Source organism: Melospiza melodia, chromosome 19 (assembly GCF_035770615.1).
Source record: "Melospiza melodia melodia isolate bMelMel2 chromosome 19, bMelMel2.pri, whole genome shotgun sequence".
Taxonomy (NCBI): domain Eukaryota; kingdom Metazoa; phylum Chordata; class Aves; order Passeriformes; family Passerellidae; genus Melospiza; species Melospiza melodia.
The window spans coordinates 14,174,474-14,201,860 of NC_086212.1; the positions used below are offsets into that span (position 1 = coordinate 14,174,474).

At 44.2% G+C, this 27,387-nt stretch overlaps 1 protein-coding gene across 2 annotated transcripts; it reads left to right on the forward strand.

Annotated features, from left to right (window-relative positions):
- The first annotated feature begins 880 nt into the window (after positions 1 to 880).
- On the forward strand, positions 881 to 27,351 carry ZNF217 (zinc finger protein 217). 2 transcript variants are annotated; one of them, XM_063172618.1, is made up of 6 exons: positions 881 to 956; positions 14,590 to 16,391; positions 18,396 to 18,521; positions 19,333 to 20,916; positions 24,077 to 24,200; positions 25,314 to 27,351. In XM_063172618.1, exons 2-5 carry the CDS (start codon positions 14,993 to 14,995, stop codon positions 24,184 to 24,186), a joined length of 3,219 nt encoding a protein of 1,072 aa, XP_063028688.1. In that variant the 5' UTR covers positions 881 to 956; positions 14,590 to 14,992; the 3' UTR covers positions 24,187 to 24,200; positions 25,314 to 27,351. The 2 variants fall into 2 exon arrangements, with proteins under 2 accessions (XP_063028688.1, XP_063028689.1); XM_063172619.1 differs by lacking the exon at positions 881 to 956 and adding an exon at positions 1,517 to 1,607.
- Positions 27,352 to 27,387: the final 36 nt, after the last annotated feature.

Here is a 27,387-nt window from a genome sequence, read left to right on the forward strand (position 1 = left end):
CATTTTAGAGAAGAACTTAAAAAAAACACATTAAAAAACCCCAAAAAACCAAAACACATGATTTTAACTGCAGTTATTTTAGAAATGTCCTCTATTGAGGCAGGATAATTTTTATATTGAAGGAAACGAGCCCCCGGGTGCGATGTAAATGTAGTGATGTGAACTGAAGTGACTTTAGCAGGTCTCGGTGTGTCTTTGGGGGAAAAAGCGGAGACCGCATGGAAACTCACCTCCTCCTTATCCCATTTACTGGAGGGAGGTGCTAACCTCGGAGTCTAGCGGAGATTAAGCACTTTGCTAACAGCATTACAGATTGCATTTAACTCCTAAAAACCTCCTCAGTGCCAAGTGGGACACTCGGAAATGTATTTTAATTCTTTGCCTGCCGCACTGCATTCCTCTATAGTGTCCATCCCTCTGGAGCAGAGCAGCTGGGTGTTTAAAAAAATGAAAAATAGATGAACCCTGGGCTCTTTTGGGGCAATTTACACAGTAAACCTGTGTATTCGGGGAGCCCTGATGGGTGCCAGGCCCCTCACTGAGTACGCGGGGCTGCAGCCACAGGACAAAAAGGGTCGTGCTCATCATGTCCCCAGTGACCCACGCAAGGATCAATGCTGATGAGGTATATTGGCTGTAATTACGTTTGTGCCTGGGCGACACCAGCTCTGTGTTTCGTGTTTGGGTGGGCGCGGCTGTGTTTTGGATCGCGTCCATCACTCCTTGTCCTGTCTGAGGGGACGGGGCGTGGCCACAGCCGGGCGTGGCCCTGGAGGCGGGGCCAGCGTTGATTGAAACGCGCCGGGCGCGTGGCCAGCGCAGGCCCCGCCCCGCGGCGGGCGTGCCCAGCCGGAGGGGCGTGGCCCGGGGCTGCCCGAGCAACAGCTGCCGCGGAGCCGTTTACAAACAGTGCCCCGAGCGCGGCGCGGCCGCTGCCCCGCGGCGCCTCGGCTCAGGTGAGGCAGGGCTGGGGGGCACCTGCCGGGGGCTCCGGGCCCCTTCCTCCTCCTCCTCACCTTCCCCGCCCCCCCGGGGGCACCTGCGGCAGGCGCAGCCCCGTCCCTCGGGCGGCCTCTGCCGTGAGGGGCCGGTTGTGCGAGCGAGCGCGGGGGGGCCGCTGCCGCCGGCATGTCTGAAGGGTTCGGGGCGCACCCCCCCCACCCGTGGCCCGGTTGGAAGCGGGGCTCGGAGCCCGCCCTGTCCCCGCGCTGTCCCGGGGGACGGCAGGAGGCGGCAGGCAGGGCGGCGCGGGCCCGGGGGGGCGGAGGAAGGTCCAGGTGTGTGTGGCCCCGCAGGTAGCGGCCCCTCCCGCCGCCCCCTCCCCACGCGGGGCGGGCGCAGCGGCGGCGCGGCCGGAGCCCTTCCCCAGCTCCCTCCCACCCGAAGTTCGCGCTGGCCCCGCGCTGCCGCCGCCGCCGCGCCGCCGCCCCCTCCCCTGGCGCCCCCGGCCGGGCCGCGCTGCCGTCCGTCCCACACCTGGGGGGTCGCGGGGCCCCCCCGAGGCGCCGCGCCGGGCCCGGGGGCCGCGCTCGGCCGGGGTGGGGGTGCGCGGCGACACGAGAATATTTCTTTGTGAGTCAAAGATGTTCCTGGAAGAAGGATTTGTAGTAAGTGGCTCATGGGGCGGAGGGGGGGGTTGTTAATGAAAAGTTTATTGATCCGTTTTGCCAGGTTTTGTTTCATTTACCTTTGTCTTTCAAAGACCAAAGCCTTCCCGATCATTTCTTTAGCATCGTGGTTCTATTTTTTTCTTTCTTTATATATATTTTTTTTAAAGGAGAATAGGAAGTTTAGAAAATAAATAAATAAGCCTCAACTGACTTCTTAAGCAACAAAAGAGGTTGCCAGGCGAGGACAATAAAATTCTAGAATATCCAGAGATTGGATTTCATTCCTGTTCCGTGATGCCCCCTGGACTTTCTGTTTTGGGGTGTGAGGCTTTTTTTGTTTGTTTGTTTGTCTCCCACACAGAAAACCTGCACCCAAAGTAAGGTCTGTATGTTCTCTAATGAGCCATCCCATAAAATGTGCTGTGTGACTCCCAGTAAGTATTTGAATTGAAGTGTAATAGTTTTGAAGTGGTGGGGAACAAAAATCTTTCTGTTGGGTTATTGATCTGCTGATGAAAGGCGTTTGAATGTGAAAAGGGTTTAGTTTAGGGGGGTTGTGTGTTTAAAGGTTTTTTTTTTTAAGGCAACATTTTTTTTTTTTTTCATTTTTGAAATGACCTTGAGAGGTTTAAAACTACATCAGTTTCTACCAGTGGGTTTGAGGGGGAGGCAGGAGCAGAAGAATCTAGTGAAAATCGAAAATAGAAATAGGAACTGAAGTATAGCTGCAGTGAAATATTTTCTTATAGAAGTATGTGAAAAGGGAAGTTTTTGTAAGAATGTGTGAAAAAGAGGAGAGGGAAATAACGCAGTTTCAGATGCAGGGAGGGGGGGAGAGAAGGGAGCATATCATTCTTCACATTTTATTAGGCCGTGAAATGCAGGAGTGATATGATCTGGAAGACACAGAAATAAAACGCCTAACTGCAAGTTGAATAGCAGGCATTGACTTGCTGACCAACGCTTCCATGCTTGCTGGGGGCTGGTTCTGGGGCTGCAAAGGTAGCAGAGCACAGGGCTCTGACAATGGCTTGCAAATGCTTTAACGCCATGTTTTATTGCTCTTAGGAGCTCTTCTTAACTGGAGGTTTGGGAATACGACTGAGACTTTAATTTGGGATGTCCACACTGAGCTTTCAGCCTTTCCTTGGATAATAGAAAAGGACAGTTGCAAATAAGTGGGATAAACTGCATTCTTTGGCAGAGGGGGAGGGAAGAGGGCGAGGGTGGAGGAGGGTTTTTTTTCCTTCCCCTTTACTAGTTCTGTAACTGAGTCAATATTTTAAGATCTGTAGCAGGAATGTGGCTTTGTGATCACTGATCGTTCTGCAACGTGTTTTTTTAGTGAGCAATCTCGTCATGCTGAGCATAATACTTGGATTTTCGATCTCTATAGGCTCTTTCCTGAAATCAACATCTGAGTTTTGCCTTTTAAGTTTTTCAGGGTGGTGAATATGAAAAACAAATAACTTTAGAACCACGGCTATTACAGTGATTATTGATTGGCTTGGCCCTCAGCCAAGCAACTCTTCTGCATGCAGCAGAGTTGCTGATTTACATTCTGTGGATTGTTTTTCATAAGTTAGCCTTTTTTAATCTTCAAAGAGCATATATGGCAGTTGAGGAACAGTAGATCAGTTTTTAGTTAAGGTTGTTCAATTATGTCTTCATCGCTTTGGAGTTGGTTGAATGACTTGACATGAGATTAAGCACAACAAAAGAAAAGGCAGGGGAACAACAGCTGCCTTCCAGTACCAGAGCTCCAGATTCTGAGCACTTCAGCGTTTTACCTTTTACTGTTACGTGGTGTCAGGTTTAAATGTGAATATTTCTATTCCCTTTGCGAGAAGCTCAGGCTTGCTGATAACACATCAGCCACTCAAAGCCTGGATGTTCGTGTTTTGGGGGTTGTTTGTCTGCTGCATTTTGCAGAAAATGATCTGAGGATCTGATACTGAGCAGTGAATTGATCTCATTAACTTTTAAGACAAAAGTAGCAAACAGTCCCCACTAGTTTGTACTTGTTTAGTTACTGTGTGGTAAGAACTTTAAGGTGTGTCCTTAATGGCAACTGACGATTCTTGCTGCGAAGCCTTGTTTATTTTAGGTAGATGTTTTATACAGAATTTCCACTGGGACAAATTACTCCACTGACTGCACTTATTCTTTCTGAAGGCTGACTGTGAGCATAAGAGAATAATTTTGCCACGCTGCAATCAGGCTATATTTAAAAATTGAAGCCATTAAGTTTTGCTGTGTATTTTAAGGCTTTTCCTACTTCCTTTGTTTAAACATTCTCAAACAGTGCATATCATAGATGAGTTTAAAACATTCATATGGCACTGTTGGGGCCGAATTTAAAATTGAAATGAATACCGACGTCCTTGTTGATGAAAATAGAAAAAGCATTTCTTTAAATAAGTGGATAGTTTCTGGTTTTGAGTGTGGTAAGGAGGCTATATTGGTGTCTTGTAAACAAAGTTTCATATTAAGTAGTCTTTAGAGAATGGCTTCCAGGCTTTGCATTAGAGGATTTCTTTCTTTTCCTCTGTAAGTGAATAATGTTTTTTGGTTTTGCTTTGTTTTGGTGGAGGGGTGGGGAGAGCGGGATTTAGGGTAGGGGCTGGAAAAGAGAGGAAGATAATAAACTTTAGCACCTTTTTATCAGACTGTCTTACACAAAAGGCTACTTGATTCTGGTTTCCCCTTTCATTAGATCACACTCCAAAAATTCCTTTTTGAGCACTTATTCTAACCTTCAGAAATACCTCCTCTTACCACTGTATTTTCATTTGGAACTATGCTGATACATTAATACCATGTTTTATACAAAGTGCTAAGTTATTACTGTAATCAGGGGAAATTATTTTAAAAGGGAACTGTGCCTTTCACTTAGACTTTCAATCCTGTGATTACAGTAAACTTTTAGTCACAAAAAAAATCTGAGACTTTGCAATTAAGAAGCTCTGGGGAAACGTTAAGTAAATTTTAACTTCCCTTTGTTCTTTGGGACTTTTTGTTGTCCCAGCTCTTTCTAACCTGAATCTTGATTTGGAATGCATTGTCCTAGGCAAAGATTCCATCCAGTGTATATGTAAATACACTCCCTCTTTCCTGTGTTATGAAATGCTGGCATATGGAAAGAGCAGCCCCCCTTTCCCCAAGGTAAAATGGGCTGAGCTTTCTTTTCTTTGCAAGAAGCTGAAAGAAGAGTTTGACCTTTGAACTCAGCCTCACACTTCCACGCTGCTTTGGGGATGATTAAATAACCCAGGATATTTGCCTGTGTCTTATGCTTATTTATCTCACTTTAAATGTTGTAATACTTCACTGTTGAGGTATTGTCTTTAAATATAGCAGGACGAGCCTTGGGGTAGCAGCGGGGCTGCCATGTGCCAGCTCAGCTCTCGCTGGGGACACTCTGCATTGCCAGCCCCCCTCAGAGCCTTCCCACATCTCATATCGCCATGATTCAAGGATTGCTTTTAACTTTTAACCGGCTTGGGGCATTTCTCATCACCCCCCCGCCTTTCTAAGGTGACTTTAGGAAAAAAAAAAGTTTTTCTTCCTGGTGCATGAATGTGCTGAGGGGATTCTGCTGACTACTCTATGCGTGCTTTGAGAGATGTGACTCATTCCACAAGAGATTTGCAACTGAATACAAAAGTAAGGAAAAGGATATGACCAAGCTATGTAAGATTCTCAACACATGTTGTGTTTTAGGATTAAAAAAGCCTTTTTCAGTCTAAATTTACCTAGGTTTTTATGTGCTTCCAAACAGAAAGTTGCTTTCTCTAAATAATTTGCTTTTAGAAATCAACTTTTTTTTTCCTTCAGTGAAATTGCCAAATAATCTCCTTTTGTTGCTGATGAAGCTTGTTTGTGCCAAACGTGGGTGTATGTCAATGAGAAAAATACATAAAAACTTCTACTGTTATAATCATATGACTTTGGTCAGAACATAGTTTATAGCTTATCATAAATCTAGAACTCTTGATTCTTCCTCCTTTTTTTTTTTTTTTTAAGTGGTGTGATAAGAGCAGACTTTGCAGTTTCAAAGTAGAGCAGTGTACATGCTGGGAAAAATGAGTTTGAAATTAAAAATATAGGTGACAAACGTGTTTGGAAACACAATGAGATGGAATTGCTTATCAGGCTGCCTGGAGGATTTCAAAAGAAAGCACAAGAGGAAATGTGGGTAGAATATGCAGGGAGATCTATGTAGATCAGGGTGACTTCAAGACTGGAGCAGAAAACCATCCAAGCAGAAGTGAATAATTGACTGGATGGTGCTTTTCTATGAGCTGCAGATTTTATGTAACTAAAAGTATCAAAGTCTGAGTTTGTTTATGCGCAATAGGTACACTTGCATTTCTCACTGTAATAAAGGGAGTGCAGTGTGCTCTGATTGAGCTGCATCAGGGAAACTGAGGCCTTTGTGTGGTGCCTGCACTTTGCTGTGATAGCAGGGGACTGGATGGGTGCAGTCCTGGGGGCTCTCCCAGCCTCTCTCCTTTGCTGCTCAGGAAAAGCAAGTCAGATTTGCTCAGATTTACACCAAGCACTGATGTTTGGTGTAGCGTAAGGAAAATGGATGTGAAGGTGGCCCAGAGGAGCCCCACTTTCTGTTCACCTTCCCTGTTTGTTTCTGACTTGTTTTTGTTCTTATGCTGGTAAGATTGGGGTCTGAAATTATGTGTTAGAAAGCTCAGATTCCTGTGGATGCTTTACAGGCAGCTTGGCCCTGTGCAGCCCAGGCTGGTGGGTGCATCACCCATCCCTGCAGCCCACTGGTGAGGGGGAATGTAAGGCTGGGTGGTTAAAAAGTCTCCATCAGTTTCTGGGAGATCTCCCACCTGCATGGGAGAAGGGGGCCAGCTTTTGGAAGCATTTGTTTCTATCACTTTTCTATTTTAGTACCTTCAGATGTTGTTCCAGGGGTGACTGAACTACGATTAAATGTCTTTTCCTGGACTCTGTACCTTCCTCCATCTTTCAAGATTGCCTTTTGCAAGCACCTAATTGTGGTTGTGTTTGAGAGTGACAACTTCCAAGTGCCCTGCAGAGCACAGGGATCAGATACTGCTCTGTTCCTTCCAAGGGGCAGCAGTTTGAGCTGTGCTGGGTGGGAGATGGGTTCAGACTTGAAGCCAGGTGAGAGCACATTAATGGCCTTAACAAAGGGACTCATTGGGAGTGACCACTTCTCTCAAATTCAGGAGTAGTAAAATAATCTCTTTTCCTGTTATTTCACCTATGCTGCCCAAAGGGATGCTACTTGCCTGTAATTGCTACAGAGGAACTCCTGACTCTTGAGTAATAAGGAATTATGTCTAATTTGGTAAACTGAATTTACCACTTCTTTGTAGTTGTGGCGGTTGGAGAGACCTTACATTCCTCTGCCAAGAAGTAAAAAAGTCAAATTTGCTTTTAAGGTCTCTGAAAGTACCTTCTTTTAAATGAAAACCAAGACTAAACATACAAGGCAGTGTGTGTAAGGTGAGACTGACTCAACAATAAAAATGTATCACTCATTCCACCGAGAGCCTTTACCTGCTGTGGAGAGAACAATAAACTGTTTTGTAAGGTAAGGGGTCATTGCCAGTTTAAGTGCATGCAACTTCTTGATTTAATGAAGTTGCATCATCCTACAGCAGTGGTGAAATGTGTCCCAGACTTATTTAAAATAGGATTATTCTTGTATCTTTCAGCTCTTCTACAACAGGTATTGGTCACTTCTGTTGTCTAAATTACACTTTGGTTTTGTGGCTCCTGAGAAATTCTCTCCTAATCGGAGGGAAAAAGGAAGAAAATCTGGCAGTTTGAGCAGTCCTTCTGAACTTTAAAAGTCAATACTTGCTTGTAGTGCTTCCTCCTTTAATGCCAAGAATTAGTCTCTTTTATATTTGCTCTTGCTCAGTGGAGGAAAAACATGTGCAGAATGCTGCAAGCGTATACGTTGCCTCCTCTAAAAGGGGTAATTACATCCTTTGATAGAAGAGGCATTCAGCTCTGAGGAGACACACTCAGCTCATCCATCCTCTGCCAGAGCCCTGCTACACATACAGCCTTCAAGAAAAAGGGACTCCAGGAAAAGGTTTTTTAGAGAAAGAGGATATCCTTTGTTTTTATTAGTATAGATGTCTGAGATGGGGGGAGGGAGTTTTCCTAATATTGTTCATTATTAACTATGAGTTATTTTCCACTGGTGATTAAAATCCTGTTTGCGAGGCTTCAGGGGGAGAATGACTCGCATGTGTGTCTGTTTTATCTGACTGCAAAAGGGCTTTCAACTCAAAACCTTTCTGAAGTGTGTGTGCAGGAATGCTTGGGTAATAACAGTCTCCAATTCTGTGTATGTCTCGCTCTGGTTGTGTTTTTGTGAATTGTTTTAGGATCATTGTGTTGGAAATCTCTGGTGGTGTTAGAAGGAACTGGAACTGAGTGTCTCTCCTAGAGGGGATAAAAAGGATAAGCCGTGAAAGAGTTTAAGTTTAGGATAACTTTGAAATCTTCAAGCCTGAAGGATGAAGACTAAGGAGGGGGACTTAAATTTGCAGATGGAGGGAGTGGAAATTCCAGTTTAGGGTCATCTTTTATGTTCTCTTTTCAACCTGAACATCTTCGTTTTGATCTTTCCTGCAACTGAAGCAAACAACTCTCTTCCTCCCCTTCCTCCCCCTGAATCTCCGTTTCCTTTACAAGTGCTCATGTTAGTTCTTTATCAGGCTGAACTGTTAACAAAGTATAAAAAACAGTTTTGTGCTTGCACAGTTGGTATAAAAGGCTCGGTGTGACGAGAAGCAGTGCTGGGATCACTCACGTGCTCCTCCACTAACAGAATACTCTGGGAAGTTTGTGAAATGATCTACTGTTAAAGATGGGAGTAGCTCCTGCCCTCCCTAGAAAGCAACAGAATGCCCAGTAATGAGGAATCATTCTTGGCTTCTGTGCTGCTCTGCACAGTCAGGTTTTATCTGGACTGACTTAAATAACTTTCCAGTGTTGTCACTGGAGTCGTGGGCAATGGGCAATTGTATTCTTTTAGAAATAAGGTCATGGTCTGTGGAGCAAAAACTGCATCATCTTCCCTAAAATCAGGGACTGTCCTGTGTCAGATGGGGTAGCAGAGGCATTTGTGCCTGAGGAGGAAAGCCCCTCCTGCCCCAGTGTGACACACACGCTTCTGCTGAAGCGCACAGAGGAACTTCTGGGGCTGCCAGGAACCCCTGCTACCTGCAGAGACCAGCCCCAGGTGTCACTTTGGGAATCTGACTCACCCTTTGGGACACTTGGTGAGTGAGGAGCTCACGGTGACACTTGGCTTTGCTTTCTGACCAAGTGTGGGAGCTCAGGGATGCCAGGGGACACCAGCAACGGAGCCCACACTCAGCCAGGACACTGGAGGGACATCCCAAAATCTGGAGCTCATAAATATTGTTAGGAACTATTTGAGGGTGCTGTTTGTGCTTAACTTTGTAGGTGTGGTGCAGCTGCCTTAGCTTTATGCCATGATGTAGATGTATATTAAAAAATGTCCTAAATAAGTTGAAGTTCAGCCTCAGCTCAGGTCTTAGTTGAGAATTTGAAGGTGTTTTCATTTATGCATGAGCTGCTGTGCCTGTGATCAGTGTTACACCTGAACACAGCTGTGCCCAGATAAAACACATCACATACATACAGTAGTTTTTATTTGTGGTCCCAGTGAGGTGTTGTTACAAGTAATGTTAACTGGTTTGTTCTATCTGTGTTCCTTAGGTAGGACTGGAACAACTACAGTAAATCTTTGAAATTGGAATAAAAAAAGGCGTTAAACTTGTAATTTCCAATAAGCAATCAGCAGTATAAAATCTATTTACCAGCAATCTGTTCTGGGGCATAAACACACCAAGAGGAAAGAACAGTTCATGTAAAATGACTCTTAATATCCTGAAACTTCTTGAAACATGAGGAAAACTGTAGGGTTATTTTTTTTAAGTGGAAATGAGAGTTGCATGTAAGTTTCTCAAGTTCAATAGACCCAGTAAAAATTAAGGTGGTTGATTTGCAGCAGCTGGAAGAAGCGGGTCAGCTAAGCAGTGATAATTTTGCTGCTGGCCTTGAGTTTGAGAATCTGGGTTTGTTGAGGTAGTTGTGTCTGAGTTTTTATCTGCCAGAGAAGAAAAGTAACTTCAGTGTCCTGGATTTGGCTGTAACTCTTCAAGTTTTCTCACTTCTCTTTTTCAGAAAGTGTTGCAGCAACTACTTTAACTTCTGTAATTGTTCCAGGTTGCTTTTAACAGTTTAACAATGGTTTTGCAGCACTGAATTAGCAAAGAATAGTTGTTTATCCTGAGACTTGCCATGCAACTTTTATTCCCAGTGCCTCTGTAATGTGTTTCAAATGGGAAATTCAATGGTTAGACTGTGCTATCCTCTGAAAGGTGTGTCTCGAGTTCTTGTTACATATTCATGGAAATTTTGAAATGCAGGAAGTAGAAATGCAATAAAATTACTCCTGATAGGTCATTTCCCAAAGAAATCTTCAAGACTATGTAATATTTTGTCTTGGGTTGTGTAATTTAATAAAAATAAATTAAATTTCTCTACAGGCACTTAATTAAACTTTTCTCTCTGTTTTAATAATCCATTTATATGCAGCAGGGTTTTGGTGTGGTTCTTAGGTTGTGTGGCAAGTGCAATGAAAACAAGATGTTCTCATCTGTCCACTGGAATCTTTATGGGTGTTTTGTGGTGTTTATAAATACAATGGGTATTGCTGTGAACCTGCTGAAACACTCAGCCAGGGATGAGTCACTTGTGAGCTGGAGTGTGCTAAATGCTCAGGCTAAAACTTTTCCAGTGGTTTCATTCTTTCTTCTCAGCTGAAATATAGTTCTGGTTGCATGGAGTGCAGTAGGTGGCACCCTGGACCTGAGGTGCATTGGTGATCCAGGAATGGTCCAGGGCAGCTGTGCAGGCTCCCCCTGCCCTGCCCTCACAGCAGCCTGTGGGCCCTGGGCTGCCCAGGAGGGACAGGGGGTGTTTGCAGATGGGCAGGAACTCACAAGTGCAACTTCTTGCCTTGTTCTGTGAGGGGGATAAGTCATTTTTTATTTTCAGCCTTGAGTTCATCTGTAGCGAGTTTATCGCTGTTCAGCTGTTGGAAGGAAGGATTTCCTGTTTTGTTCTGTTCCTTTACTCAGTATCTCTGATACTGGTGTGTCCTTTCGTCTTCTGAAAGTGAAAGAAGGCACAAGAAATGCAGGTACTGTGTTTTATTTGCTGAGCTCCTGCACAGACCTTCAGCCATAGTCACAGTGTTGTAGGTTGTCCACTTTTCCAAGGAAACACCCGAATTGAAGCAACTCTGGACAGTTTTCCTGCTGCCTCCAGGGCTTTGAATAACAGGAATGTAATTAATCAGCATTTTTGGTCCTCAAATCCAAGGCATATTATCTTCAGTAGGAAGAAAGGTTTATTACTAATGGATAAAATCCTGGTGGGGATATTTGGGTTGTAGTTCTGGCATGTGTTGGCTTGTCTGAACAGCGAGAGCATAAAATCCTGCCTGCTTGTAAAAGGCATGGATCTAATCAGAGTGAAGTGTGTAATCACCAGATACAGAATAAGACTGAGCTTTCTAACTCACCTCCTGACTCCAGTGCTTGTATTCTTTTCTTCTTCTCTGTTTAAATACATTCTTGTATAGTTGTATCTGTGCTTCCCTTCAGAAATGCCACCTGCAGTTTTTCCCAGTCTGTAGCTGCTCTCTCCTGTGTATCCAAGAGCTGCAGAGAGGCATTTCAGATTCCTGAAACAGGAATATCTTGCTCTGTTTGCAGTGCTGCCTGGAGGATGAGCTGTTCTTGGGACTGTTCAGAGCCTCTGTGAAAAGCAGTGAGAGCGCTGAGCAGCCAGCACAGCTGCAGAGTGCCCTGGTGAAGTCTCCAAAGGGCTTCAAACCCATTGATAGCCACCAGAATTGGCCCCAAGCTGCTGTGGAACTCCTCTCATGACTCAGGTGTTGGTTGTACACTCTGTGTGGTTGTGAGGACAGGTTTTGTTTGCCAACAGCTGAGATGGATTGAAGCAGCTCTGTTTCCAAAGAAGATTTATCAGAGAAGATGTTATTGATTGATTGAGGTGGATTTTTCACCCAGCCATGACCAGCCTGGGCCATTCCCTAGATGTGATCTTTGCCTGTTGCTTAAATTCTAAAAAATCCTGGAGCTGTGGCTGTTGGTGTTGGTTTTATCCTGGGCTGGGTTTGCCCCATGTTAGAAGGTGCTCTCTTGTCCCCCACCTCAGCCCAGAATGCCACAAAGAAGAGGGCACTGAGGGTGCATTTTGCTATTTCTCATGTTTCCTTTCTCCAGTGACTTCATTCTTGTTGCTCTGTCGTGTGTTTGCTGTAGTGCCACAAAGTGGGAGTGTAACAAACCTTAATTGGCTTTTTCTGTTTGTAGACACGAGCAAGGAAGTAGTGGCTGCTGAGTCGCAGCAGTTCAGCTCGTGGGACTGACTGCAGGCACTGCCCTTTGGATCTGCCTTCGTGCCCCAGAAATGCCTCTGGCCTCTCTCTAGCAGGATTTCTATGCTTCTTCCTGCAGGGCACTTCCCTATGGCTCTGAAAGCAAAAGCACTCCACTCTTAAGTTTGTTCCACTTTTTAAATCTTGCCTGGATTGTCTTTTTGAAATTTGAAACTTAAGTTATTTTCAGGCAGATGCTCACTGAGCTTTGCTGTAGCATGTTGGGTAAAAAATACCTTTTAAAACTCCAGTAGAAATAGAACAAAAAGGCAGGTTGGAACATGAAGTATAAAACATGCTAACCAGCAGCCTTTGATATGTTTTCTCCTGATGTTTTACAAAAGGGAAAAAGTTTTTGAATACTTGAGCTTCAAACTTTGGTTCTAGCTCCTTCACCTGCCTATAGGGAGTGAGGGAAGGTCTGGGCTGAGTGGGGAGGGCAGAAAGGCAAAGGCTGCAGGAGAAGCAGAAGTGTCACTGCGCAGTGAAGTGAACCTGCCTGTTCCAGGAGATTTTTGATTCATTCTGCAGAGAGGAAGTATTAATCATGGCAGTGATGAAACTGAAAATGGGGATAAAGGGCGTAGTTAGAGACTTTGGCTGCAGAAAATGCAGGTTCTGTCGCCATCAGCAGTGATCTGGTCCCTCTTACACTCCGCCTCACCCTGCAAGGTCCTGCATTTGTGTCTAATTTGGGGTAAGGCTTTGGCCCAGGCCAGAAACAACTTGGGATTTAAAAACCCTCTACAATTCTTGATATTAATTGTGCTGATTGTGTCAACCTGGGTTAGAGGGCTGGGCAGTGAAGAGACTTTAAACTTTGGAGAAACAGGAAAAAAATGAAAAACAAGCAGCTGGCAACAATAATTTTCTCCTGTTACTGGCATTCTGGTGTGGTGGTGTTTTATTTTCTATTTTTACCCATGTTCATTAGGCCCCAGGATCTTGTGGTCTGCATGATGGGAAAGGAGGTGCTGACTTTACACATTAAAAGCAAGGAGTGTTCTCAGGGCAGGGCTGCAGGAAGTGGATGAGATGTTGGATCCATGACTCCTGCCAGTGTGTGCTGAGGTTTCCTTCCCCAGCTGCTTCTCTTGCCTGGGCTGATTTCTACTGAAATGTTTTGAGATTTAATGGCTCAAGACCACTTTTTCTGTCCAACCAGCTCTGATCAGAAATAGCAGAGAATCAATTGATAATCATCACCATTGTGGAAGGCTGGCAGCCTGAACTGCTGCAGGGCTATAGTTGAATTATTGTCCTTTCTTTGGGTCAAATAAAACAAAAGTCTTCCTTTTTTTCTGTATGAAAGCAAGGCAGAGGTGGAAATGGAGGTGAATTTTAAACCCCAACTGTGTCCATGCTGTTTTCTGCTCTAGGAGTTATAGAGCATAATGTATTTTGGGGTATATTAGTTCAAGTCATGTGGTCACTGGCCAGCTGGCTCTTAGGAAATAATTTGCCAAAGTTTGAGTCAGATTTTGAATGAATTCTTTTCATTAGTTATTACTTTATTTGGAAATGTCTCAGAACGATTCTTCTGCAGTTTATATTAGTCTTGTATTAGTTTGCTAGACTTTTCCTTTACCCAAAAATTTCATCAGCTGGAGTCCTGAACTCCACAAAACTGTAATTTGTCAGCCCAAAGTTGTGGCCCATGAGTTGCTGCTAGCAGGCGTTATAACTATGACTTAAAGATTTAAATTGGAATTGTGATTAACTGTATTATAACCCAATTTAATCTTGCAGAATCCTAAACCTTCCTTTGTGAGTATAATCAATAAATAATTTTTTGTTTTGTGACACTTTAAAAGTAGAAGAATTTTGTTTTCATAATGTAATATTTGGCCTCTTGGATGAGTTAAGTACTAGATTTAAGTACTGTTCAAGAAACAGTTCATACAGAATGTTGAGATGTTCTTACTGTACCAGCCCAGAATTGTCACAGGCATTGTAAATATGGGTGATAGTACAAGCTTTGAGTGGTGGGACTGGTGAATGGTTCTTCATACAAAGATTTTGCTGACACTCCCTCTGTACCAGGACTATAAAAGCTGATGCCAAGCTATCTGTTCTTAAAAAAAAGCAAAAAGCCTTTTGCTTAACAGCCTTTAGAGGACAAACAAGTGAAGTTCTGCTGTGGTTTTACAGGTTCAAGGAAAGGTTACTTGGGCTGCTGCATTGTTATGAGTTCAGGAGAGCACTGAAATATGGTTTCAGCAGCTTTATATAACTGGGTAAGTGCAGGTTTAGAAAGGACAGACAAAGTCTTGCAAAGAAATAACAGTTGTAAACAGAGGGATGTTCAAGACCAAACTATTTCAACTTGGCAGGTAGAAAAGTTGGCTCTTAAAAATACGTTTTCTTCTAAAGCACTGGATGCTTCTCAGCCCTCATATTTTCATTATTTGGGAGACAATACTTCTCTTTTGAAAGGTCTGACTAATTATTTTCTCTCTTTCCCAGGTGCTGGAGTTTCTTTGTGGCACTGAACTTGGCCTTGAGTGTATTTTACCCAATGCAACTATTTGAAAAGTTTGTGCAACAAACCTAAGTGCAACTGACTGTATCTGTAGACTTGAAAAATCTGAAGAAACAATCCAAAAGAAACCTCATCCCATCACTGAGCGAATCTTTGGATTCTTTTACTGGGATGTGTGAAAGCACATAAAGCTGAAGAAGAAACAATTTCTGCTGGTGGAAAGAAAAAAAGACCTAAAAATCATTTTCCTGGCAGAGGTTTTCCAGCTGAGCAGACTTTTGAGCACATGTTGGAGAACTCTACAAGTGTCCTTACTGTGATCAGGGAGCCCCCCCAGAGAAGTGCAGGCTGCCATTAGGAGATGTAAAGGAGCAGCAGGGAGGAAAGATGCCCACGCAGCCTCTCCTGGCCTACATGGACGGACCCGAGGGAATAGCCAGCGCCGTGGGAGCCCAGATGGAGAGCAGCGACGCCTCCATGACCATCAAAGGAACCAGCACCATCTCCTACAAGAGCCTGCAGGAGAAGTTCCTGCTGCAGGCCGAGGGCTGCGCGCCCCTGGACTGCATGTTCTGTGATGAGACCTTCAAGCACCCCGAGGAGCTGGGGAAGCACGTGCTGACCGAGCACAGGCCCACGCTGTGCGAGCCCGCCGTGCTCAGGGTGGAGGCTGAGTATCTCAGCCCTCTGGACAAGTGTCAGGTGAGAACCAGCTCACCTTCACCCAGCAACGAGCAGGACAGCGAGGAGCTGAGCTGCAAAGTCTGTGGGCAGACGTTCGATAAAGCTTTCGACATTGAGGCGCACATGAAAAAGCATAAAGATTCTTTCACCTATTGGTGTAATGTTTGTGGGCGAAGATTTAAAGAGCCCTGGTTCCTCAAAAATCATATGAGAACGCACACTGGAAAACCTGGTTCTAGAAACAAGCATCAGCAAGGTTCTGAAGGCCCCATAACAATAAATGAGGTGGTGCAGGAGCACGTAACTGAAAACGTAACGTCACCTTACAAAATTTGTATGGTTTGTGGTTTCCTATTTCACAATAAAGAGACTCTAATTGAGCACAGCAAAGTGCATACCAAAGAATCAGTTCCCAACGGTGAAAGCCCCCAAGTGACTGCTGAAGTCAATGCAGAAGAAACGTCTCAAAACCAGGAATTTTTCCAATTCTTGAATTTAAGACCAAATTCGGTTCCAGAAAAGGACAAACTGCAGAAGCTTGCGAAGTGGATCGCTGAGCTGGATCCTTTCACCACATATCAAGCATGGCAGCTGGCTACCAAAGGTAAAATTGCAGTTGGTCATGGGCAGATTAAAGAGCCAGGGCAAGAAGGAAGTACAGACAATGATGAGTCATCCTCAGATAAAGAAGAACTCTGTGAAATTTGGAATGCAAATAAAGGTAGCCAGGCTGAAACTACAGGGAAGTCAAAGGTAAATAAAAACAGCAGTTTCACAGGGAATGGTAACCTAACCCAGGACAAACTGAAACATCCCTCTGGTGAAGTGCCTTCTATGGAGATGGATTCGAAATCATCCCAGAACAAAGAGAAGCCAACCCACTGCTCTGAGTGTGGGAAAGCCTTCAGGACGTACCACCAGCTGGTCCTTCACTCCAGAGTGCACAAGAGGGACCGGCGGGGCGATGGGGAGACTTCCACTGCTGCCAGGACCTGCTGTGCCGACATCATTGGGAACCTGGAGGAGAATGGGGTGGCAGAGAGGATGGAGGGCGGCTCTGAGGATGGCTCTGAAGATGGGCTTCCAGAAACAATTAATTTAGGTGAGTAGCACTGGGAGCACTTCAGTTTGAAGTGGCTGTTGCTGAGAGTTGTTTAGGAGCTCCTTAGAGCCAAAGAATGCGTCATGCGTTTCCGTTATCTTTGCAGAACGTGATAGGAAATGTTCAAAAACTAAACAGGAATGTTATGGTAGGGGAAAGGGAACAGAGGAAAATGAGAGGGTAAGGAAGGTTTGGATGCTGCCATTTTGAGGTCTTTGAAGTTGTGTTGGGGCTTCTTGCAGTCATTGAAGTCAATTTCATAGTAGTGAGTTTAACAACTGGAAAAAGTCACTGTTTGCTCACCCCTTATCTCTAACTTTACTGGATGCTTTGGGGTGTTCCATATCCCTTCTCATCCAGCACATGTTTTTTACAAAGAGTATTTTATGAGAAATAATTGCAGTTTCACTTTCCTCCCCCTTTCATCTTCTAAAAGCAAAATGTTCAGCGCTCAAACTTCTGAGGTTCTGAGAAGTAAAGAATAATTTACAACTTCTTTCTGTCTAACTGCAAGTTCAGTGTTTGTTCTGAACAGTAATTTGAAAGCCTAAATGTCAGAACCAGCATGTTTGACTCATTTGTGTAAGGCCACAGGCTGTTAATATGTGGACCTGTATGTAAGAGAGGTGTGTGTTTAACTCCTCTGCCTGGAAGGATTGCTGACAGCGTGGATGGACTCCATCTGTACATTACCCAGGATTAATTCTGCATGTCAGTGTCTTAGAAAAGCAAATGATACTGAATGATTCCTTAATTGAAAAAGATTGCATGTCAGGGACAAAAGGCCTGGCAGAAGTCTCCAGCTGATCTGCAGTTCTGTGTGTGACATGCTCCCAGCCGCCTGTAAGGAACAGACACTTGCATAATCTCAGGGCAAGACACGGCGTACAGAATGTCCTGGCACCCACACAGGCCTGACTTGGCCATTTCTGGTAATGTGCAGCCCTTCATTTTGCCTGCAGGAACAAAGGAATGAAATGATTACCTCATGTGAAGTTGCTTAGTTTGTTTCTCAGCGCCTTATCCTAAAGCAGAGCAGATTTTGGTGTGAGCTGCTGAGTCACACCTCTGGAGACACAGCTGTTTGTTTAACTCACGGCTGAGCCATGCAGCACTTCCAGGAGAGACACTTTCCAGCAGGCAGGAACCTCAAAGAACTCTTTCAAGTCTGTTACAGATCCGACTTCTTAGTCACACCGAAGGTCTCCTTCCTCCCAGGGTTCCAGTCAGCCTTGCCTTGGAGTGGAGCCGGCTGGCTTTCAGTGGGAGCCGCAGCGCAGCCGCTGGTGGTGTTTGGTGAATTCTCTGCCATTCCGCTGTCCCTGCCGCCCTCCTGTGGCACCTCCCGCCTCTGCACTGCACTGCAACTGCTTGGGCATCCCTGGATTTGTTCCTGGAATACCGGGGGCACCATTGGGACATCCTGGCACTTCCTCGCTCCTTAATAACACAGTGAAATACTCCTCATCAAATCTAAGGAGTGTCTCTACAGATATTCCATTGATTAGCACATAAATAATACATTATTAGAATTAATTCAAAAGAAAAGGCATATTTGCCTTCCTTCCCCACCTTTCTGTGTTTGACTGTTGTGCACAGAGCAGGCTTTTAGTCTGAATCATCCCACTTGCACTGATTCAAACATCTCCTTTAACCAAATAATACAGTTATAACCTGTGTGAGTATTTGAGATGGGCCATTCTCCATCAAGGTTCTGTAGTTCAACAAAGAGAACTTTTTTCTTCTTTGAATCTTGTTTTGTATCTTGTTTGTTTTGTGGGCTCCTTGGTCACTGTCACAAACCACAGTGTTGTGGACAGAAATCTCTTTAACTCTTGTGCTCTTGTTACTCAGAGTGCAGCAAAACACAGCAAGAGTTACTTGCAGAGTGTAGAATTTGACTGCAGTTCAGAATTTTATGTTTATGATTAAAAAATTACTGTTTTTAACAAGACTGCAAATTTGCATTTGCTCTTCATAATATGCCTGTATTTTCTCCCAAAGATAAAAATGAAGACAGTTTGGAAAGAACAAAAGTTAAAACCCTTGGGACCTCCAGAGAATGCAGCTACTGTGGAAAGTATTTTCGCTCCAATTATTACCTCAATATTCATCTCAGAACTCATACAGGTAAATGGGGGCCACACCTTTGGGGGGGGAGGGAAATCTGCTGAATCCACTTGGATAGAATGTTTGATTTTGCTTTTGAAATACAGAAATTGCCTTCAAAATTGCTGATGATAAGAACAAAGTTTTCTCTAATTCTAAACAAAATTAAATAATTGCAATTAAAATTTATTTGATTATTTACTTAATTATAAATTGTCTTAAATAATGCTGATTGCATTAAATATTGTTAAAAGCATATATTTTAAAGTTTTTATTTTTCCTACATTTAGTGCTATAGCAAAAGTTTAGGGTTTGGTTTTAATTTAAAAAGCAGCCAATTTCTCAGGTGTGAAGTTGGTTGTCTGCCAGCTGCTGGTACCTGGGGAAAAGCTGAGTCTCTTTTTCAACTCAATCCCTTGTTTTGCATAGCCAGACAACCCCTTCCTGCTGCTGCCTGTGTGTTCTTGGGGGCAGCTCTGTTTGCAGCTGAGCTGCCCCGTTGCTGTTGGGAATAGGGCACTTGTGGGGTGATCAGGGATGTTGGCGTTGACCCAGAGTTCCACTCCTCGCTTATCTCTGCCAAGCACGTTGTCAGCTCCCATCTCCATCCACAGCCAGCGTGTGGAAACATCCCAGCACAGCCAGAAGATGTCACTGTAGTTAGTAAAAGCATTAAGATACTGTTGTTTAAATGTTGTACATGAGTTTGGGACTTAGGAGTGTGTGGAAGGGGAGAAAAATCAGTTTTAGTGTTTGAGTCTACAATGTTCCCTTGTGTTTGCGATCAGGACTTCAAATCTCAGAGTGATTTACTGATGAATTTGTGTTGCAGGTGAAAAGCCGTACAAATGTGAATTCTGTGAGTATGCAGCAGCCCAGAAAACTTCCCTGAGGTATCATTTAGAGAGACACCACAAGGACAGGCATGGTGACAGTGCAGCTGATGGGAAGGGTGACAGCAAAGGCTCCCTGCGGGGTCAGGAGACGGCGCTGTCGCTGGCTGCTGATGCTGCTCCAGAAACCAAAAATCTGAAGAGGCTTTTTGATGGTGCCAAAGATGCTGAGAGCTGCCCACCTGCCAAGCAGCAAAAGGAGGTTCTGTCCTTGAGCAATGCAATGGGCAGCACAGTCTTTTTAAAAGTAAAGAACAATTCCAGGGAATTGAACAAAGGTTCTGTTTGTAGCAGTTTGAATCAAGTACCTGAGAACGTGCCTGCTCCTTACCCGGAGAAACTAAAGGCTGAGAAGGAAACCAAGGAAGCCCAGCCTAAGAGAGAGAGAAAGGCTTCTGTGGCATCAGAGGAAGATGATGTGCAGTACATCTGTGCTTTTATTGGTGGGAAAAATGTGAACAATATGCAAGAATGCACTGAGAACTACAGACGCAGACCTGTCGTGGACTGTCACGAGCAGCCCTTGGACTTGACCAGCAAGACTTCCCAGGAGTGTTCAGTGATTGCAAGCAGAGGCCTGCTGGCCCCCAGCACCTGCCCCTTCTGTACCTACAGGACATTTTACCCCGAGGTCCTCATGATGCACCAGAGGCTGATGCACAAGTACAACCCTGACACTGTCAACAAGAACGGCTACAGGAGCAAGGCCGTGGCCAAGGCGCGGCGCACAGGCTGCCCCCCGGCCCTGCTGGGCAAGGACGTGCCTCCTCTGCCTCTCCAACCCAACAAAAACAAGGCTTCCACAAACCCACAGCAAAAGCCGCTGCAGCCAGGGAAAGCCAAGCAGTGTGCCCCTCCTCAGAACAAAGCCCCTCTCTTCTCTGCGAGCGAGTCGAGCAGTACAGCCCCGAGTAACCTCAAGTTTCACAAGCAGCAAAGCAACCTTGGAGCTCAGGCAAACAACTACAGACAACCTCAGCAAGAAGAAGTGCACTCCAGCTTCAGGATCTCTCCAGTACTGGACAGAGTAAAGAAATCTGACTATAAAGTCAAAGTTCTGGGTGCCCCAGTGACTCAGTCTGGTCTGGTCAGTAGCAGCATGAATGGGGTTCTGGAGTCTCACCTCAGTGAACCTGGCTGGGCTTGCCAGCGAGGCAGAGACTATCTCTGCAGTAAATCTGGGAGCAATGCGAGTCTGGACTATGGAGAAAGCTCTTCCAAACGGATGAAACCCTCTGTGGTAGCTGTGGAGCACCTGGACTCTCCTCTGGCTAATTACAGGAGATACGAAATGAGCAGATTTCACGTTGCAAACAGATATGCAAATCTGCTACCTCAGGAATACCCTCGCACCAAACCCACATCCTCTGTTCTGCCAAGCAAACAAGGGCTCCTCAGTGCAGATGATGCTGATCCTCCCAATGGATTGACTGCTCTCAAAGCCTACGAGCCATACAGCTCTGGGTCACTTTATGGTTCTTGTGGGCCTAGCAATGGCCAGGTCAGCAGCTCGACAGGAGAAGGTACAGTCCCTCCTTCCTCCTCACCACTGCCCAGGGAGGGGAATGGCATGTAAATGAGTGTGTGCCCACCTTGGAACATTGAAAATACAGCTGTACTTAGCATTTCACCGGGCTCAGTCCGTGCTTGGATTTTAAACTTAACATCCAGGTTCAGCAAACTCCTGGCTTGGGGAATTGAGTGTGGAAGGGCTGAAATTTAAAGAGGGGTCTGTAGTTCCTCAGGTTCCCCCTTCCCCTCTGCCGTGGGTTTCTGATGGCAAACATGTATTGTTTGCTCATCAGACACTCCAGACATGTTGACTAATCCAGGATATGGAATGAGACTCTCTGCTTAATGTGCCAGAAGTCTTGGACCATCTGGAATATTAATAAAACTTTTTACAAAAAAAAAAAAAAGAACTGCCATGGACAATTGTTCCCTTCAAGAGCAGAAAGGGATGTATTGCAGATCATAAAACTGATGTAAATTTTGGACTTCTGCTCTTCAATGGATTTAATGTTTAACTTCTAGTAGAAACAGAATACCAGAATACTTTGTAAAATCAAGACAACAGATTTCTGCTATTCTAATTATGGTGCAGCAATGCTCTGTGGAAACTTCTGGGCCTAGCAGAGATAAATGATTTGTGATGTATTGGGAGAACTCTGGTACTTTACAAAATACATGCTTCTTGTGTTTTGTCCTTGGTCAACATTTTCAAAAAGTCAGCAGGAGGCTGAGATTAAAAGGTGCTGGGTGATATTTAAGCAGTTGTCTGCCTATTTGTAGAAGGTGGTATTTATGACTTGAAGCTGAGCTCAGCATGGACTTAGCTACAAATACAGGACTTTGAATTTTGAGACGAAGATCCCATTATAAAAATGAATAGCCTGTGTGGGCTGTGTAGTCTGAAAGTCTGTGAAGTTCCTGCACTCTGAATGCTCCCATTCTCTGGAAGCAGTAAAGTTGCTCCTCTGCAGTAGTCTGGGATGGTAACAAGCAGGGGTGTGTTCCCTCAGGTCAGCAAACTGCAAACACTGAACCCACTTTTAGTTACGAGGCAAAAAAAAAGTATTTGCTCACTCTATTCTGGTTTTTGTTTGCTTGTTTTAAGGTTATGGCCTTCAAAAATATATCACATATAAATAATTTCTGTTTATATATAAATATGCAGGCTTTGCTAGTGGGTTATGGGAAAGGTGAGGGAAGGTGTCACAGCTGTGTGCCCGGGCTGGGCAGGGAGTGGAGAGGGAAAAGCAGCAGAGCTGTGTCACTGAGGGGTGAGGAAATGGGGTTAATTCCTGCTTTGGCTGTGCAGGTCTGTGAGGAATGCACACTGGGCACTGGGCTCTGCACAGGAGTTGTGACGGGGATCAGCGAGTGTGTGGAGGTGCTGCAGCGTGGGCCAGGGCAGCTGCTGCAGGAGCTGCTCTGTTTGTAGCAGGAACTCCACTGCAATCCACCTGGCTCTCCCTTTGGAAGCTCCCCCTGTGCCAGAGAGGGCTCCAGGCTGGGCTTTGCTTCCTCTGCTCTGGTGCCAGCCTGGAGATGCTGCCCTGCAGCCCAGAACCCTCAGAACGGTGGCTGCAGCTCATTTGACAGCATTGTTGTCATGGAAATGAGCATTTCATTGTTCATTACCCGGTGCTGGCTTGGGGTGAGAAAAGCAACTTTTTATGGCTGTTACTTGATTGGAAAGGCTCTGAAACAAGCCCCCCTCCAGTGGGCTTTTATTACCACTTCTATAAAAGCCCTGGGCTAGAAGATGTGGGTTTGTGAGGGTAATTTCTTGATTTTTCAACCAGTTTTCTCAGAAGTACCCAACCCAAACCCTGATAGTTACTGAGAAGGGTTCAGGGTAACAGCCAAGCCACCTCTCACTGTCAGAATTTTATTTTAGGTGGAGAGCAGAGATAAAAGTTCCTTTAAATTCTTTTTATTTTTCGTTAAAAATATGAAACCCAACAGTTTCTCTAGACCTCAGCTGTGTGATACCATCTGCAGAGCTGTGCAGGTGCAGACCTGCAGCTTTCTGCCCTCTCCTCCTCCTGAACCCTGCTGATTTTATAATCCACGATGTCAAAACCTTTTTGTGAGGGCCCGTGTGCCTCGTGGCAACATCCCCGTGGTGCCCCCACCGTGTTCTGTCGCATGTTAAATGCTGGATCAAGTTGTCAGGAGAATATGTTCCACTTGGCAAACTTGATTAAAGCATGATGCCTTCCCTTATTGCTTGTAAGCTTTGCCATCCCGTGTTGCCCTGAAGAGACAGAAACATTCTGAAACCACTCAGTTTGTGTTATTCTCAAATTAGTTGCCTTTGCAATGGCAACATGTTATCAGGGATAACCTGTTGGCTGATTGATTTGGCAGAGGCTGCAAATTAAAGACAATTGCTCGTGACACACTCCAATGGCTCCGTGGATTCTGTTGAAATATTAATTTGGCTGTGCCATTTTAATTTAATTAAAGATCAGGAGGGTTTTTTTCAGTGCTGCACTGGAAGCTCTCATGGAATATGGATGGCAGTTGGGCTGTTTGGATCCTGTGGGAGAAATGATTCTGGACTTTTTGCCTTCATTTTATGAAGTGCTTTTGACTGCTTGCCTAAGCTAGTAAGACTTAATATGGAACAGGCATTGATTTCACATCTATAAATGTGAATTAATAGTCTCAGATAAACACAGAACTACCTGTATACTAGACTGAAAATTGCTTAACAAAGGTCTGCAAGTAAATTGTATTAACACTCTTTAAAGTGTCACGAGTTCCATGTAATCCTCCATGGCAGCAATGAAGTACCTCAGTTTCCCTCTCAAATACTCACTGAAAAATTCAGTTTTCAAACAAGTTCAGGAACTGATTTAGGCATGAAGGGTGCAGCACTTAGGTAGGGGCATCTGCTGCGGGATGAGTTAAGCAAAGACATTTCTTTCATGCAAATAAAATAAGTAAAATTGGGAGCGGGACATCACTTGGATAAAACCACAGAGTTGTTAAATTATCTTTTCACTCTCCTTGTATTTATTCTGGATGGTGAATTTCCTAAAATAGGAATATCTAGATTTTTGAGGCCTGATTGTGAGACGATTTGTCAAGGAATGTTGGATTCTGGATGCTGCTGTGGACCTGAGAGGAGCAGGAAATAATGCTAACTCCCTTAAATGTTTTTTTTTCCAGGAAAGAGATCAGTTTCATACCAACCCTTACCCAGCAACCTGCTGCAGAAGAGAAGTTTTGAGCCCTTTGTGGGGAGCACACCCTTCAGACCCAGTGACAAGAAGAACTGAATCACTCCAGAACGGTACACAAACCTTCTCAACTAATTGTTCCTTAAACATTGCATGGGGTGCTGATGGCATCAAAGGTTCCTGCACAGCATGAGTAGAGCTTGTGAAAGTCTGAGCCTGAAAAGATAAAAATTTCCTCCTTATAAAATCACCAGATGCTGGGGGGGCAGCTCTGATTGTTTGGAGCAGTGGTAATGGCTTCTTTGATAGGTACAGGATGCTCCTTTTTGAAGAGAAACAGGAGGGTAACACTAGACAAATAGATGAATTAGTTACAATTCCAGTGGGAAGTGCTCAGTGAAAGCCCGGCAGTGGAAGCTCAGTCGGTCCTTGAGGGTGGAGCAGCACAAGTGAGGGAGGTGCCTGTGGTGACACAGCCGTGGTGCTGGGGTGGTTGGCTGGGCCCCAGCCCCTGCCCATTGTGCCCCGCTGGGCACTCAGCTCTGGCTCCAGAGCCTGGGCAGCTCCTCCCTGTGATCCAGAGCTATCCCAGGATAGCTGTTTGGATTTCCCTGTTTGGCAGAGGGAGGGAGGTCAGGTGGAAGCTGAGCCTGGTGCTGTGAGTTCATCTCAGTGCTGCAGCTGGATCTGAGACTCAACACCCTTCACTGCTCAGGACAGGACTGCTCTGCAGGACTGGAAATAAATAAATAAATCTGTTGGCCTTTTTCTAACCCAGAGCTACAGATCATTTCCCTTTTAAGGGGAACACTTCAGGAATATTTCTGGAATGCTGTAGCACCTGGGTCAGCACACGTGATTTTATTGAAAGATTTTGGGAGCAGGGCTATCCAACATTCAGTTGACAGCTTTTAAAACACTTTTATTTATTGGTATTCTTCTAATCTTACTGCTCTTACTGTCCTACTAGAAATAGGTGTGTCTGGTTCTGTTGTTAACTTGATTTCATGCCTGAGATTCTTCCTGGGGCTGAGCATCTTCCAGAGTAGACTTTATTTGCCAGATAAAAGCTGGCAATCCAGACCTCCATGGCAGTATCAATTCTTTAGCAAGGATGTGGAAGGAATTCCCTTTGTTATAAAGACACTCCTCCCAGCAAAAACTGTGCTGTATTTTAGAGCTGTATACCACAAATTTATATTTATTCCTCTTTTTTCCCCCTCCAGGTCTAAGGATACAAGTGCATATTCCATGGGGTTGTACCTGCAGTTCATCCCCTGAGGAAGAGAAAATGGTGAAAGCTACTGAACTAAGCTGTGATTGTACTGTATATAGAAACACTACAGTTTTATAATATTGGTTCTTTTAACATTTTGTACCAAATAGCCATACAAAAGTAGTCTAAACAGTTGGGTTATGAAGGTGTGTGGAGAATGTATATCTTGACCTTGACTTTTGAGTATTTTTCATTAGAATTAATTGACCAAATATTAGGTAGGAGTTCTATTTTTACATACTTGAGCGCTGCTGAAGAGTTTCTCTTGGAAAGAATATATATCGTTGCACCTCAGGTAAACTGTAAATATTGAAGTTGAAAATCCTGTTGGCGTAATGCTCCTTTTTCATAAAAGTGAAAGTTTCTCATCTGTTGTTTTTTTTTTTTTTTTTTCCTGTTGAACTATGTTAGTTTTTTAAAAGTTCCAAATAAACTGTCTGAAAGTGTCCGGTTTATAAATGTTGTGAACATGAAAGCAACGGTGCTGACATTGATCTGCCTTGGCTGGGCGAGGACCAGGCCCTGCTGGAGGGCTCTGCTGCTCTGGGGCTCTTTCCAGCACGTTTGAAATGCAGGCATGAGGCAATACTTGACATTTTGGATTTCCTGAAATGTGGCTGGATTCTTCTCTTGGCACTGGTTGCTGTTCTTCAGAGAAGCCTCTTAAAAACACCTCTGCCACCATGCAAACAGAAAATCCCTGGGACGTGCTTGAGAAACAATAATGATCTCCATGTTGCAAATGTTTGGTTCTGTACTAAGCTCCACACAGTCACATTTCAAGAAAGAAAACCCCTTTGCACCTTTGTCCAAAGCCTCAAATAAGAGCCTTGAAATATGAATTTGGGTTCTGCAGACTGCAAAAGGGATGTGGCTGTGATGGAGCCTACTTGACTGTGCTTTGGAAGCTTCTTGATGTCAAGTTTTAGCATCTACTGGGTGTTTAAAATGAGTGAGAAATAACCTGTAAATGGGAGAATATCTCCTTTTATTTTTTTGTGAAGACAACAAGAGTTTTTTCTAATGCACATGCAGTTTAATTTTTGTAAAGGGAAGATGGCCAGTTACCAGCCAGTAAAGCAGAACTGTTGCATTTTGAACTTGCCTTCCTCGTTTCTTCTCATGAAGTTGTAGTTAAGAGTTAATTCCTTCTGTACCTGGCTTTGACTTCCATATATTTTAGTAAAACAAAACAAATATTTTGCACTGTTTGTTTTTCTCTCTTCCCTCTTAAAGCAAATGTAAAATAGCAAAACCTAGAAACTCTTGTTTTTTCATTATGCAACTTGAGATGTTCCAGTTATCTTGGTTCCTGTAAATGGGACTGGTTTTTAATGTCTCTGTAAACTGGCAATGGAATGAAGTGCTGTGTATCAGGAAATTGTACACTATTGACCTGTTTTCCTGTTCATAAGCTGAGCCATATGTACATAATCTAGATTTTTGTTTTCCTAGTTTTGCACTTTTATAGCCTATTTTTGAAGATGAATTCACTTGGAAAAGGGTTAATCTATTTTTGTGTGTGATCTCTCCCTGTCCCGGCGGTGCTGTGCCACAGGGGCAGGGCTGCTTTTTAACGTGTTGCAGCAAACAGACCTAAGGCTTGTTTGTTTTTAATCTCCTTCATGCTGGTACAGTTTCCCTCAAGGCTTTTGTTGGGGTTGGAATGGAAAAATGGACCTGAAGACTCCGTTCCATGGCAGCATCACCACACTTTGCCCATCAGTATTAACTATTGGGATACTACTGGTTTTGTATGTTCCTTTGGCAATAGCAGTGCATATGTAGAGGTACAAATTGTTGATTTTTTTTTCCTTTTTTCTTTTTTAAATGTATTTATTTCATTCCATTTTGTTCTATTTTAATTGTTGGAACCGGAAGTCGGCAAGCAGCAGGCACACATTACTCATTTAATTTATGATGTATTTCACTTTAGTTGAGTATATTATTACATGTGGATGTAAATATAGACTTGGTGTTTTGCAAAACTGGTTTCTGTGTCTTGCTTTTAAGGCTTAAAAGGA